This window comes from Colletotrichum orchidophilum (assembly GCF_001831195.1).
Source record: "Colletotrichum orchidophilum strain IMI 309357 chromosome Unknown Scaffold_16.1, whole genome shotgun sequence".
Taxonomy (NCBI): domain Eukaryota; kingdom Fungi; phylum Ascomycota; class Sordariomycetes; order Glomerellales; family Glomerellaceae; genus Colletotrichum; species Colletotrichum orchidophilum.
In genome coordinates, this window is record NW_019172972.1 from 1 (window position 1) to 14,758 (window position 14,758).

The 14,758-nt window shown below is 49.9% G+C and overlaps 5 protein-coding genes across 5 annotated transcripts; 3 read left to right on the top strand and 2 right to left on the bottom strand.

The window, feature by feature from the left end:
- Nucleotides 1–305: 305 nt before the first annotated feature.
- Nucleotides 306–971, top strand: CORC01_02714 (uncharacterized protein; the record flags this gene model as incomplete). The annotated part of the gene is made up of 1 exon (XM_022614364.1): nt 306–971. A coding segment is annotated over one exon (666 nt), but the record flags the coding sequence as incomplete, so codon positions are not given.
- A 517-nt stretch (nt 972–1,488) lies between these two features.
- CORC01_02715 (uncharacterized protein) lies at nt 1,489–1,855 on the top strand (the record flags this gene model as incomplete). Its single annotated transcript, XM_022614365.1, has 2 exons — nt 1,489–1,572; nt 1,655–1,855. 2 exons carry the CDS (start codon nt 1,489–1,491, stop codon nt 1,853–1,855), a joined length of 285 nt encoding a protein of 94 aa, XP_022478979.1.
- A 652-nt stretch (nt 1,856–2,507) lies between these two features.
- On the bottom strand, nt 2,508–4,912 carry CORC01_02716 (uncharacterized protein; the record flags this gene model as incomplete). Its single annotated transcript, XM_022614366.1, has 2 exons — nt 2,508–4,193; nt 4,262–4,912. 2 exons carry the CDS (start codon nt 4,910–4,912, stop codon nt 2,508–2,510), a joined length of 2,337 nt encoding a protein of 778 aa, XP_022478980.1.
- A 1,800-nt stretch (nt 4,913–6,712) lies between these two features.
- On the bottom strand, nt 6,713–8,571 carry CORC01_02717 (cysteine synthase K/M:Cysteine synthase B; the record flags this gene model as incomplete). Its single annotated transcript, XM_022614367.1, has 5 exons — nt 6,713–7,312; nt 7,365–7,786; nt 7,840–7,930; nt 7,990–8,113; nt 8,186–8,571. 5 exons carry the CDS (start codon nt 8,569–8,571, stop codon nt 6,713–6,715), a joined length of 1,623 nt encoding a protein of 540 aa, XP_022478981.1.
- Nucleotides 8,572–9,797: 1,226 nt separating this feature from the next.
- CORC01_02718 (multidrug resistance protein fnx1) lies at nt 9,798–12,080 on the top strand (the record flags this gene model as incomplete). The annotated part of the gene is made up of 9 exons (XM_022614368.1): nt 9,798–9,977; nt 10,039–10,172; nt 10,229–10,478; nt 10,584–10,759; nt 10,825–11,024; nt 11,078–11,435; nt 11,496–11,561; nt 11,637–11,690; nt 11,756–12,080. The coding sequence occupies 9 exons, from the start codon at nt 9,798–9,800 to the stop codon at nt 12,078–12,080; spliced, it is 1,743 nt and encodes a 580-aa protein (XP_022478982.1).
- Nucleotides 12,081–14,758: the final 2,678 nt, after the last annotated feature.

The following is a 14,758-nucleotide window of genomic DNA, read 5'->3' on the forward strand; positions in this document are numbered from 1 at the left end:
AGTTGCTCGGAGGAAACGTCATGCTCTACTACCTTGTCTACATCTTCAACATGGCCGGCATGGTAAAGCCCCCCCCACCCCCCCCCCCCCCCCCCCCCCCCCACCCCCCCCCCCCCCCCCGACCCCCCCCCCCCCCCCCCACCCCCCCCTCCCCCTTCCCCCCTCTCCCCCCCTACCTTCATATTCCCCCTTCCNCTCCCCTCCCATGCCCCCCCCCCCACCCCGCCCCCCCCCCCCCCCCCCCCCCCCCCCCCCTCCCTAATCCTTACCTGCCCATCCGGGACCATGGCTAACCCAATTCTTAGTCTGGTAACGTGGCTCTGACATCCTCCATCATCCAATATGTTATTTTTCTCGTCACGACCGGCGCTATCCTGCCCATCATCGATCGTCTCGGCCGTCGTCCTCTCCTCATCGGCGGTGCCATCATCTGCTGTATCATCCACTTCACCACCGGCGCTGTCATGAAGGTCCACGGAAACCCTGTCGACAGCGTCAATGGCGACGACAACTTGAGGTGGGAAATCACTGGCCCTCCCGCGCAGGGCGTCATTGCTCTCTGCTACATCTTTGTTGGCGTTTACGGCCTCACCTGGGCTCCTATCGGCTGGATTTATGCTTCCGAAGTCTTCCCTCTCAAGTACCGTGCTACTGGTGTCGGTCTGGCTGCCGCCTCCAACTGGGCGTTCAACCTTGCCCTCGCCTTCTTTGTGCCACCCGCCTTCACCAACATTCAGTGGAAGACGTACATGATATTTGGAACCTTCTGCGCAGCCATGACCGTGCACATCTTTTTCACCTACCCCGAAACCTCTGGCAAGACTCTCGAGGAGATTGACGAGCTTTTCGACTCCAATGTCCCCGCATGGCGTACCAGGAGCGCAAGTGTGCGCTTCGAAGATCGTGTCGCGGCAGTTGAGGGCAGGAAGGAAAGTCTCAACACTTCGCATGCTGAGAAGGTTGAAGTTTAGAGCTGTGCATGTTTTTGGATTCGATTGCCATGGACGAGTCATTGATGCTGTCAAAATGTAGCGATACCCCATTATTCTAATTTTATTGATCAAGTTACCCCGACTGTCTGCGCTGCACAGGAAACTCGGTTTTCCTGACAAGATCCTCCCCATCCAGTAAACCCAACACATGTGTTCCCTAATGTTTGTGTAGTCAGTACTCACATCAGCTTCGGTGAAACAGCTCCGGTGAAAGGTGGCCGTCATCGGCTGCGATCGTCTTGCGCTTTGGGACGGGAATCTAGTGATGTGGCTGTTAACCATGACGTCGATCGACGTATTGACGTCATCTAGCAGCCATCGGTTGTTGCTCAACTACACTCGACTTCAACCGCATTTTTTCGAAGGCCGTTGCATGCGCGACATTATCTACTTCGATCCATAGCTGTCTTACGTTTACCAATCCAATCCCATCTCTCGAACTTCTACCAAACCTTGAAAGCAAGATAGTTACTATACCACCCGTACTACCTACGCAATGTCTTCCGAAAACACCACCACAAATACCCAACAACCCGGCCTCATCGCTGGCCATGCCGAGTACGTCAAGGGCGCCGCTGAGGTAAGGAACAAGGACTAATTCAGCCAATTTCAGCTGCAAGTACTCAAGGATGTAGGTGGCTGACAAGATGCGATACAAATAGGCCACCATCGGCAGCGTTACGGGCTCGCACGCCTGGACGTCTTCGGGAGAGCAGGATAAGGCGCACGCCGCATCGACGATGAAGGCTGCTGGTGAGCAGCGCGATGCTTCGACGCAAGGGTACGGCAAGGCCGAGGAGATTGCTGGCAAGGTCTTTGGGTGTGGGGGGATGGAGCAGGAGGGCGCTGCTAGTAAGAAGTAGTAGGGTTTACCGGGGAGGTGGCGCTTCACTATCACAACAGAGTCTTCACGATTGAACAAGAAACGTGATGCTGCTATTCTGAGGTTATGGGGTTATGGTACACGCGCATCGCGATCAATGCGATTTTCCTTGATTCAACTCCGCGAGCCACGGAACGTCGTAACCCGTTGTGACCCTTTGTGTACCGGGATTTCGACGTCGCCATCATCACCTGTGTCTCATTCTCAATCCTCTCCGTAAGAACCCTCGTGTTCTTTTGCAAATTGCCTACCCATAATCGGTAGCCACAGAAAATAGGTAACTTTGCATGGATCAGAATGACCAGTGTCGGCAACACCATCTGCATCTTGTACCCAATGCTCGCTGTAAGGCCCATCGTGTTCTGAATAAGTTCCTGATCTGCGATCAGAGCCTATCCAAACCTCCAGCCCAACACAAATCGAGCCAATTCTGCGTAAAGTGTCACTACAGCCTCATTCTCATGACGCAACCCACATCACCTCGTTGCGTACGCTTCCTGCGTTTCAGCACACTGGTGATGTATAGATATGGGCGTCTTTCCCTTCCACTCTTGTTCCTCGAGTGAGACATTTCTCTACATATATCCGACGGGATGCTGAGCACCCTAGTTCGTGACAGAAGCTAGTAGCGGTCAAACGTCCCACAAGAACTGCGACAGGGTTGCGTTCTTGTCCACAACGTTGAATGCTCTGCTTGAAAGCACTGGCCACGTCAAAGTGGGCAGCTTCAGTCTGCTGCGTTTAGTTCTGGAGCCTTCGACGACGTGCGCGAGCACAAGATCGGCCATGGCTACCCCGCGAACGGCGGGAATCTCAATGTGCGGAGAAAACTTCAGCTCTGGTATCATGGGACTCGTCTCGATGATCCTGTCAAAGTCCTCGAGAACCTCGAGGCACAGGTCGAAGATGGCAAAGTAGTTGATCCGCGCCGAGGGAGTAGGCCCCTCAAATTCCTCCATGATCCTCTTCGTGGCCCTCTTGAGGAATTCTGGGGTCCGCTCAGCTTCGTTTTTCTTGGCGAGCTTGTCTCTGCGGACGTGGTCGAAAGGTAGTTGGTCGCTTTCCTCGTAGACATGAGCGAGGGTTATGAGGCTCACATGGTGATTGCCGGCGCTTTGTTGGCCAAACGTAGACTTGAGCTCCGCAACTACGGCTTCTCTGTTCACCCCGATCTCGATTTTGGACCCGGCGTTTTTTAATCTCCTTCGTGAGCAGCCTTTGATGAGAGCTCCGCCGTAAACGGCTCGACGGAAGATGGAGAGAAAGTTTCTATCGGGCAAGTGATGCAGGAAGATGTTTGCCTTGAAAAGCTGGCACAGCTCATCCATGACCGGGATCTTCGGGAGCTGGAAGGCGGATCGCCGAAGAGCATTGTAGAGGTGAAGGGTCGCCGGGATTATTCCAGAGTAGCTGACAAGCACCTTGGCCATGCGTTGGCTCTTGTGCAGCATCTCCACCATGTGTGCGCCGGCGGTCCAGGGCGCCCGATAGTAGAGATCGAATCGCTTCTCCGAGACGTAGTCGTTCAAGGCGCCGTACAATTCCTCCATGTCGTCGATGAAGCCATCGGTGGTGGGGCCGACTAGGGAGGTCTTCAAGATGTTCGTCGTGGTGCGCACGCTGGCTCTCATCTCCATTGCAAGCTGGAGAGCTCGGATCCTTGCGTCTTGCTTATTGAGCTTTCCTTCTGGCCAGCGAAAGGCGTCGTAGGTCGTCAGGAGTAAGTCTATGCCGAAGACCAGCTTCGTCGACGCAGGTTGGTCTGGGTGATTGAAGAAACCCTGGATGTCAGGTAAGATTGGCTCAGAAGGTCCCCATCGTCCAGCAGATCCCTCAACACAGAGCTCCAAACGCTCCACAGCTCGCTTCTGCGTCAGAGTTGTGTGCGTGTTTTGCAAAATCTCCAACACGCCAAATAGGTGTTCCTGATCAATTTCACCGGCTTCGGTTTTGTGCCTATGGGGTTCGTGCGGGTCTCTCTGAATGACCAAATCGTCAAGGTTGAAGACTGAATGGTTGTCGTTTCCAGAGGGTATCGAGGGATAGGAACGGATGAAGGAGGAAAAGTCGCAAAAGCGGACGGGGTCCTTTAAGCCGTCGGTCTCGGAATCAACATCCGGTTGCACGTCGAGAAATTTTCCGACCTTGATGCAAGTATTTTCAAAATCGGAACTCGACACAGGAAAGTAGCCCTCGATCATGGTCTTGATCAACCCGAATGCTATGTTAGTGAGCCACGCCGCGGCGGGTATCGGAATCGTTCCTTTGCCGGCTTCGATCCAGATCTGCATCACCTGGGCGCGCAGCTTTCCAATCTCCTACAAATGTGTCAGACCCAAGAAGGTCCCATCAGGAGATGCCTGTTGAAAGACATTTGCCAGCTTACATGCAGAATGGACGCCACCTCGAAAATCCTACTCATCTCGTCATCTTCAAGCTCGCAGCTTGGCTTCTGCACGACAGCCTTGCCCTTTCTCTTGGCCGATCGCGAGTGGCGAGCAGTATGAAGTTTCGGTGGCGTAGGTAAAACTGGGGAGGCATCGATGTCGGCTTCTTCTTGAATGGACGCAAGTGTAGCGAAAGTATTCAGCGTCCCGGTGTCGATGCCTGGGATCGCTGGGTGGCGAGGGTTCTTGGAGTTTGCCATCAGGGGCGTCAGGATGCGCAAGGTTTCCTCCAGTCTGGTTACTGTTGTTAGTCCAGTATTGAATTGCTCCATGAGGATAACTCGCCTCTTGATGAAGAACGTATGATTGGCGTCGTCAGCATCGAAAGTCTTGTAAATTTCGAGGACTTCCCAACGCTTGGTGATGGCGTGACGAAGAGGTCCAATAACGGAGGGCGGCACAGCACATTGAGACTTTTCAAGAACCCTGGCGATCCTTACAATGTCTCTGGTAGACGTGATCGGATTCTCGGTCATGTCTCCAGGGACCTCGGAGTGATACTGAGCCACCATCCATCCCAGGAAGCAATTTGTTGAGAGCTTGTACGCCTCATAACAAGCCGAGAGGTCGTGGCCTTCACCTGGAGACATTCTTGATGAGCTTGACAATGCAAGGTGAAATGCGTAGGGGTATGTGAAGAAGTAGAAGAAGTGAAGTCGGGAGGGTAGGTTCACTGGTGGAGGGAGAAGCGATAAAAGTCTAGTGGAAAGGAGCTGGACTTTTTTTGTCGGAGCAGAGTGAGATTTCCTTCAACCAGTCCGTTGGGAAAGTGCACTGAGAGCCCGTTCTCACTACGGAATTTTTTGATTGGGTCCTCAATCACCTGAGTGTATTCACATGGCGCATGATATGTATGTGAATACACTATGTGATTCTTTGCAAGAACCCTCCCCACTCCCCTTTCAGTTATAGAGGAGGCTACCTAGTGTGAAGGGCAGGCCATATATGTGGGCAATAGTTGGCAGCAACCAGCCCACCTAGGCAACTAGACCATGAGGCCCAACCTGAAGTTGTTCAATAAGTCCCCGACTTGTAGCTTGGTTGCACTGAAGTAGTACGGGCCCGGGAAGGGGGACCATAGGCGTCCAGCCCTTAACATATAGGGGATCTTGACTATCATTTAGTGTGTCCTTTGTATCGACTTGTATGAATGTCAAAATACTATACTTGTGTTGAATGGAGAGTGAAAGACAGAAAAACTTTAGCTGTCTGGCAACATCTTGACTCCTTTTTCTTTATCAATCGGCACCGCAAACAGCGGATATCTCCCTCAACAATTTCTCAACTCGTAAGTAGTCCCCACCAAACTGTTTACTGCCGCCAATTTATACTAATGAGACATGAATTTGCGTAAATACTCGTACCGAAGCGCATGATGCATCAGTCAAGAACTGGTGCTGGTTCATCCTGGACGTGACTGAGGCTTTGGCCGAAGTGTTCGGCCCAGAGCTCCCCTGCGTTAAATCTGGCCCACAGACCAAACAAACGACTCTGTAGTTACTTATGAAGAGATGAAGGCTGTCTACACTCACCTCGTCAAAGAGCTTCCCAAAGGGCGGGTTGGCACTATCAACCTCTCTCGGCGTGGCTCGAACCACAATACCGGAGCAGGAGACTTCTTTGGGAATAATACCCGGCCGAACGGTCTTCTTTGACCCTCTGAGAATGATCCAGTCCTTGACTTTGGACCTTTGGTCGAGTTTCCTTGGCAGTCCTTCAACTCTCGTGTCCAACTACGCCTACACAATTGATGAGGCAGATCGGCTAGTCGGGGATGGAAATTGGATTGCATAAATACATTTGGCTGGCCTGTCATCTACAATTCAGTAAGTAGTGCATTCAACATGTGTTTTAGGAACATGTAACATTCATTTATACCCGCCACTAACGGCGTCATTTTTGCGACCAGATGCTTCTTGTTCTGCAATCCGACAGCACTCCAGAATAATATATCTCGAATCAAAATTGGCATTGCCTTTCCAGAGAACGATCGAGGCAAGAACTTCCATTAAAGACTATACCAGGAACCGAATGGAAACTATAATGATAGGCCCTTCGCCGTTGCCAAGAGAATTATGTCTTGTGGCAGCTCATACTGGTATTCCTAGGAGCTCCAAGGCAAAAATGAATTAGTAAACATGAGGCGAATGGAGAAAGAATGTTCACAAAACCGTCTTCGAGAATCTTGGAGGCAAGAATACTTAGTTTCATTGATGAATTGTATTGAAGTGTATTGGGGATGTTCGAGATATGCTAAAAGGCTAATGTTCATGTGTTCCGTCCCTTATTCCAACTGAAACCACCGTGTTTCGTTCACTTAAATATCTTTGAGCATCATTTCATAAGTATGTTCATCATGGATGAAGCGAATCATTACTACCCTCTCCAGCTCACACCAGTTGAAGATATGGCTGACGATGGGCAACCAGCTTTTCAACACTCGAAGTGATGGACAGGTCTCCAGAACAAGTCGCAGAGGTATTTGTGGTACTTCTCTCCAGGTCCCTCAAAGCACGGAAGCCTCCTCGAACACTGTCGGCCTCGAATCCCTTCGCACGCAGGACACTGGTGGCGACTCTAGCACTGTCGCCATCATAGCACAAGACGAGGATTGGCTTCTGTCGATGGTCTTCTAGCTGTCTGCCGACTTCTTTGCTCGAGTCGAACGTCGCCTCCAACTCGAGCCACAGCTTTTCAAGAACCTTTGCGTCAGAGAACGGCTTCCAGTCACTGGACTCGACGACTGGAATGTTTTCGGAACCTGCGATTTGGTGCGCCTGATAGTCTTCGCTTTGTCGCAGATCGATGATGATCGTGTTGGGAAGGCGGGGGATGAGTGAAGCGCTGCTGTTGTCGACATAGCGCGGCGTGCTCGGCAAATGGGTATCGTTGGTCTGAATATCGCTCGCGGAGGGGATTTGCATGAAAACTTCAGTCGCAGTCTTTTCCCATGCTTCGTCATAGCGGTGAAGGTCCACCTTTTGAAGGTTCTAAGAGTAATGTCAGTCTTCTGGGTGAGAAAGTTGGGGATAATGTGCGTACCTCGTTGTGGATTGCTGGGAAATGCTCAGGTCCCAATTTCGCAAAGTACTCATCGATGTACTGGTAAGGCAAGTCGCAACAGATAAAAACGCAATGAATCTCGCCAGACTCATCAGTCAGCTCCTTCAGATTGTCTGCCGCGATACGCTTGTCAAGGAACTGGTAAAGGCCTTGCAGGTTAAAGCCAGAGGACGGGCCGGCGATGAGACCTTGTCTACACAGGTCCAGCGAGAGCGAATACGAGTGGTGAGAGCCAACATGCTCAACGTGGTCAACTGCAGATCTCCAAGGAAATTCGACGGGTTGGAGGAGAGCGTAGGAACGGGGGCCGGGAACACGGTCACCAGGTGCGGTGCAGACACCGAGCCTATACACTGACGGCTTGGCTTGCTTGAAGTAGGTTCCCAGACCGGTAAGGGTTCCTATCGATATGATATCAGTTGGTAGTACTAACATTGTTTGGCATTGATCTTACCAGAAGTGCCCATTCCTGCGCAAATGAGAGAGATTTGGGGCAACTGCTTGAAAATCTGAGGTCCAGTCCACCGCACGTGGGATTTCCAATTCTATCAAATTAAATGTGTCAGTGCTTTCTCACGTTGGATGAAGCATGAAGTACACTCACATCATCATTTTCATACTGGTTCGGGTTGAGCGCCGTGCCCTTGTCGCTGCCCATAGTTCTTGCGGCGCAAATACCACCTCGTGGGTCTAGAGGCTCAGGTTGAGAAGGTCCTCCGAATAGGGTGCTGGTAGGCAAGCAGTTAGCTGTGCTGTACGAAGATCATTGGAAAATTAATGAGAGGAGTGGGTTTACTTACATGTCCAGACCAAAGAACTGCATCAATCTCAACTTGGCCTGACTTGTCTTGTTGCTGAGAAATGCTCGAACGTCTGGTACGCCGTAGTAAACTCGAGAAGCCAGTGACATGGAGATGACTGTGGAGCCGGAGCTGTACTCCACGATTGTCTCGGTTTTTCCTGGAACAACCCCCTTCTGAAGCAGATTAAGTGCTGGCATGGCCTTGACGTTGTTGGCAGGATGCATCGACATCATCTTGGCGAATATCCGGACGCCATGTTGGCGATAGGGGTTCAGGGCTTCTGGAACCTCGACAAGTGGCAGTGGCGGGGCAACATCAGGGTCGAAATAGTTTCTGACAGAATCTGGCCCTGTATAAACATTGAGGTGATTGGTTTGATCCATTGCGTTCTAGCGCTCCTTCAAAAGACTTGAGTAAGAAAGACTTGTGTAATAAGGAATAGTGATAGCAAACGAGACTGGTTGTCAGATGGTCTCGTTTTAGGAGACTGCGAGTGCTACTTTATACCCTCTCTTCCTCTCAAAAGACTCATTTTCCCGAGGTGTCCCGAAGATACAAAAAGAACTCAAGCTATTCAACTCAAACTATGTTTCGAATGCATCACTTGACCATCCTGTCAGGCACGGCCACCTTAGACGCCGCAGATATCCGCGGTCAGTGGACCGCCATCTGGCAATGTACTCTGCAGTGACATTTTTAGAGGGCAACCATGAAGTCAGGATGCATGAAACTCGGCCTGCCAGTGATTTTTGGCACCTTTCCTCCTCCTTCCTTTCCCACTTTCCCGGTCCTACTCCAATGAACGACGGATATCGACAACCTCCCGTGCTTGGACTAATGCGATGCCCCTGTCGACAATGTACAACGCCGGCCTTAAGAAAGTCGATTGACACGAGTCATCAAGGTCATTCACAATTGGTAACGCTGGGCGTCTCTGTCATCGAGGAACCTTGTGAGACGGGCGTCTTGCTGCATCCTGCAAGGGCATACGTAACGCTGTGCTGCCGATCATCCTTCTGGAGAGTAACACGAGGCCCCAAAAAACAATCAAAAAAAGAGTCGCAATCCGGCTCAAAAGTGCCGTGATGAATGGATCCAAAACCGTTGCGCTTCGACAATATATAAGGAGAGCTCAATTGCGAAGTTTTTAGGGAGTTAGTTTGAGCTCGTTTCCCCAAGTTGAGCATGTTTCGCTGGAGCATTCCAGCCAATCCACAAGGGTTCTCGTTGCCAAGGCCATCCCTGTCGAACCGGGCCAGACCGTCAGATGTCCGCGCAGGGTTTCGATTCCTCCGCCGGACCGCTCAATCCTCACGACGGTCTTGGAAACAGGCAATAGTCTGAACTTGGCATCCGGTACTATACAGTCACGAATCAGGGGTTTACATGCTGAACAACGGACCGATGTGACTTTGAGAGCGCAGACGCTGATGTCGCCATTTAACCTGACAGCCGGGGATCGGTCTCCGATCTTACAAACGACCGACGTCGGGGACTGTCTTCCTTGTCTGTAAGTGTTTGCTCACATCTTTTGAGCTAAACAGATGCAACCTCAGAACTTTTTGTTTATTCCACTTGAGGTATCTCAAGTTTGCTTCCTATATTCAACATGGCCACTCAAAACGAAAAGATGAGTGGCATCCTCACTGAAGCTGCTCCTGATGCTCCAGCAGCTGGTCAGATTGTGTTAAATGCCAATCCTGAGACGGCGAATAGGTCTGAAAATGAGAAACCCAGGCATGAATTCAACGAACAGACAAACTATGTTCGTCCAAGGACCATCATTACAGTAAGTCGCATTACAGGGCAAACAGGCCCAAGCGGCTTTTTAACTAATCGTCGCTTTTCAGATCTTCCTGGCCTGCGCCAGCGTGGATCTCGTCGCTCTCATGGACCAAACCACACTCGCAGCCAGTCTGAACATCATTGGCAACTCCCTCAATGCCAGTAATCAGACAGCCTGGATTGCCAGCGGATATTTCATGTAAGTACCGACGAGCCGTTGTACTAGTAGTGAGGCAACTAAGAGGTTCCATCCAGAACATCCACTGTCGGCCAGCTCCTCTACGGACGTCTTTCGGACATCTGGTCTCGGAAAGTGATCCTACTCATCGGCTTGGCGATCTTCTTCACCGGCTCTCTTGCCTCTTCTGTCTCGAATACTGGTACCCAACTCATAATCTTCCGAGCCTGGACGGGTATTGGAGGTGGCGGTCTGATGACCGTTGCGCAAATGATTGTGAGCGATGTGGTGCCGCTTAGGGAGAGGGGTAAGTATCAGGGCATTCTGGTGAGTACATCACCTCCCTGGGTGATATCGATTCTGAATGACAACAAACACTGTCAAAGTGCGATCATCGCCATGTTTCACCTCAATTACTAACGGACAATAAAGGGTTCCGTCGTTGCCATTGCAAACGGCATAGGGCCCGTCATTGGCGGAGCTCTTGCTTCCCACTCGAGAGACTCGTGGAGATGGATCTTCCGGCTCAACATGCCACTCACCCTTCTATGTACGCTCTGCGTCATCTTTTTCATGCCACTCAGAAAAGTGGAAGGCAATTGGAAAATGTGAGTAAATCTTTATAAGCGTTCAATCACAGTTGATTTACGGTCATGGCTCACTCTATTCACAGCAAAATCAAAGCTGTCGACTTTGTTGGAAGCTTCCTCGCCTTGGCTGGAACGACTGTGCTCATGCTCGGCCTGACATGGGGTGGCGGTGACCATCCATGGGATTCCGCATACGTCATTTCCACCCTCGTAGTAGGATTCTTCGTATGTATCGGCTTCACCTGCTGGCAGTGGAAAGGTGCCAAGTTCCCTTTAGTGCCTTGTGAGTTGAAATCATCCCGTTTTTCGATACAATAATCTAACGAAAATGTCTAGTACACATTTTCAGGTCGAAAATTGTGAATGGTGCTTGTATCACCATGGCAATCAACGGATGGAACTTCGTCGTACAGGTCTACTACATTCCCGCCTTCTATCAACTAGCTTACGGCTACTCGGCTACAAAAGCCGGCGCCATGTTGCTTCCAGTCACTCTGACACAGACGCTCTTCAGTACTTTGGCAGGTCTTGTCGTACACAAAGTTGGGCGCTACCGAGAGTGCATCTTGTTGGGATGGGTCATGTGGGCCGTTGGTGTTGGTCTGATGTCGACCCTTGATGAGAACTCTAGCGTTGGTCAGCAAGTTGGATACTCACTACTTGTTGGTGCCGGTGTTGGCAACACACTTCAACCGTGAGTGATGCAGGCAAGCCCAGGTATAAATGCTGACTTGAGCTGACTGGTACTTTTTAGAGCATTAATCGCAATACAGGCTGGTGTAAGTCGAAGAGACATGGCCGTGGTTACCTCGTTCAGAAAGTGAGTCAGCTTGATGTTTCCTCGATCCTCTATCACAAATGTCTAGCCATGATGGGTTACTGACGACATCTATAGTTTCATACGAAATTTTGGAAGCACCATTGGACTCGCCGTTTCTGGAACGATTATGTAAGTCCAACCTTGAACCCCAGAGAACTTTTAATCGCCTCGTGAGAATTGACCTCAATCGACAGCAACAACATTCTCGCAAGTAGTATAGCTAGCCTTGGTTTAGGGGACGACGAGGCGCGAAAGCTGCTTTCGAATCCTCAACAGGTGCTGTCCAATCTGCCGCAAGCCGAGTCACAAAGTCTACGTGCTGTGATCTTGCCCAGCTACCGCAGGGCATTTCGCATCATCTTTCTGGTCATGGCAGGACTTGCCGCTGTTGCGTTCCTTGTGGCATTCTTTATGATGCCACAAGTAGAACTAAGTAGACCCGATGAGGCGAAACTGAGAGAGGATGCTCGTCAACAGTTGGACAAACCGCCAGCCGATGAAAATCAAATGAAGGCTTGAGGATCCTGGATTCTATAGGAATACGTAAAGTAGGTAAAGACTTAGTTCGACGATGACAACAATATTTCCAACATAGTCAATCGTTAGTTCAATCGTTAGTTGCCTCTAGCATAGTTTCCAAGATGCGATTTCCACATCCTGAATGGCAAAATAACTGCCACGTCTTACTTCTGGTTTCCACGGAACACTGGAACAGCTGCATGCCTCTTTCTGCGTCCATCTCCATGGCCTGGAACATGGCAGAAGTGGGCGTTTTTTCCCCTGAGCCTATGTTCTTCAGACAGGATTTCATGATCTTGTGTATAGAAGTATCTAATGTCAGTAGCTAGTAGTCCTGCAGAAGAGCAAAAATAAACCGGCTAGTGAGCAAGGTTTTCTCTCTGGTCCCAACCGACATTGTGCCGCCTAAGATATCGAGATCTGACTCAAGCTACTTACGTTATGAACAGCCTTGTCCACACGAATCATCACTAATTTATTACTAATTTATTACTGGACAACGTATGAGAAAAATGATCAATTGCAAAAACGAATATGTAGACCAAGGCCCCTCAATCAACAAATGATAGCGCTATGTGCTTATCTTGCGCTTGGTGCCCTCTTCTCATTTTTATTTGCTGAATGCCGATTACCAAACAATACTCAGGCAGTCTGCCCGGCTTTCTCCTAGAAGCTTTGGCCAGTGTGACTGTCTACGCTCCAACGCATTCCCCTTCACAGTGAACATGAGGATATTCGTCTGGGCAGGTACATTTGAGCCACAGGAACCTATCCTTGCATCGTCCCAAGACACAGGCACCATTATCATTCGTGCAGGAAGTCTCTTTGTACAAAAGGCTGAAAGGGTGGCACTTCTTTGAGTTCGCCGTGACGGTGCCGGCTACGTAAAGCCCGGAGAGAATAAGAGAAAGCTTCATCGTCTACCACCAAGTTAATTCACCAAGAAGTAGTTATAGTTATAGCTATAACCAGAGATGAGTTGCTTACTAAAGGGGAGGCTAAAAGAGTACTGGTGAAGTGACTTTAGAGTCCAGGGTAAAAGGCTTAAAGGCACCTGTAGACAGCAATGAAGCAAAGAACTTGGTTTAAAGGAGAACTAGATAGACACTGATAGGGGCAAGAAGTATGAGTTTTATTAATTGAGTTTCCAGGTGAAGAAAAAGAAAGTTGGGTTCGATGAGTTTTTATGACCAGATCCGTGAGACAGTCGGTTTCCATTTTTGTAACATTATTAAATAAATCTGCTAGGCTAGGGAGTTGATGATGGGAAGTGCGGGATCCCATAACGCCCTGACCTCGATATTACCGACTATATGAGCTGAAGTCAATGAAACGCCTTTCACTAACGGTAAAATCATTCTTTCTTCATTCAACCAGCTAAAACGCCGTGAATGGACGTTGGCAATTGCCGAAATGGTGTCACGTAACTGGTGGTGAGATAACGTATGGTTGATGCCATCACGACAGGAACCAAATGGATACCGTTTTGTGGGAAGTTCCGGCGGTAACAACTTGCAGACCATCTCTCCGTATTCCAGCTCCTACTCCCCATCCCACTTTACACACCATCTATCAGTGAAGCTGGTCTATGGAGATATCAGTGCTAAACATGGGCATCACTCTAGCGTCAAACTTTCTTGTCCGGGATTGCCGACAGAACGGCCGAGCAACTAGTGTAAGGCAAGGTAGCTTCAAAATGAGGTCAATTCTAATATTCGACCAAGTCATGCAGCTTGATCAAAGAAAAAACTTCGAGTGACTAGCAAAACTTTCTGCCGCTTGATTGCCCAAGACGATCATTGAGAGATGTTGGATGCAATCTGGGCGTTACCGTCCCTGAAAGCTTATTTTAATTAAGTCATAGAGTTGACAGTGCTTCCCAAAGATGTGAGGTTGATTGCGCTGCTGAAGTTGCTAGCTTCTGAAGCCGAGTTTGAATTGGCCAGATGCTAACCGACAATGGCTGATATCAACCAGGATTCGCATTATTCATGTCGCGAATGATTAACGCGGATGACAATCTGCTGCCAACTCTCGCTAGATATCGGGAGAAACAAACATGAGATCGCACAGGCTACCGAAATGAGGTGCAAGTCGAGACCTGATGATTGACAGTAGATAGTCGTTGAACATCTATAGCAACGCCAATATCTAGACGAGAACGTATCTGTAGCAGCAGATTGAGCTATCAGGGCGTCTTCCTTCCTCCACAGCACATGCTGGGATGTCACATCCACTCAGCAGGAAGTGCGGTGATGGCGCTGATCATTGATGTTTTGGTGGACATTCCCCAGCCCACTCAGAGTCGCAAAGGGCGACAGGACATCTCAACGGTACGACCAAGTTGCACCTCAAGCTTGCAAGCCACAACTTCCCTTGGAGCGTCTTAGTCTTCGAGGCGTATGCTGCCACTGGCATCAAGCTTCTACGAATGAGAATGGAGGCGCCTCACATATAGACATTAAGCACCCGAAGCGTGCGTTCAGACAATCGTCAACTTCATGTGGATGATTCTGCCACAGCCACGCTCACAACGCCATCGTTCGAGTTGTGAGCTCTCATTCGAGGACAGCTGGACAAATTCTTCACTGTTTTGCAAGACAACACGACAAAGGCGAAAGTATGTAGATGCCTATAAATGAAACGGCTTCTAGACGGTGCGAACCAGAACCCGAGAT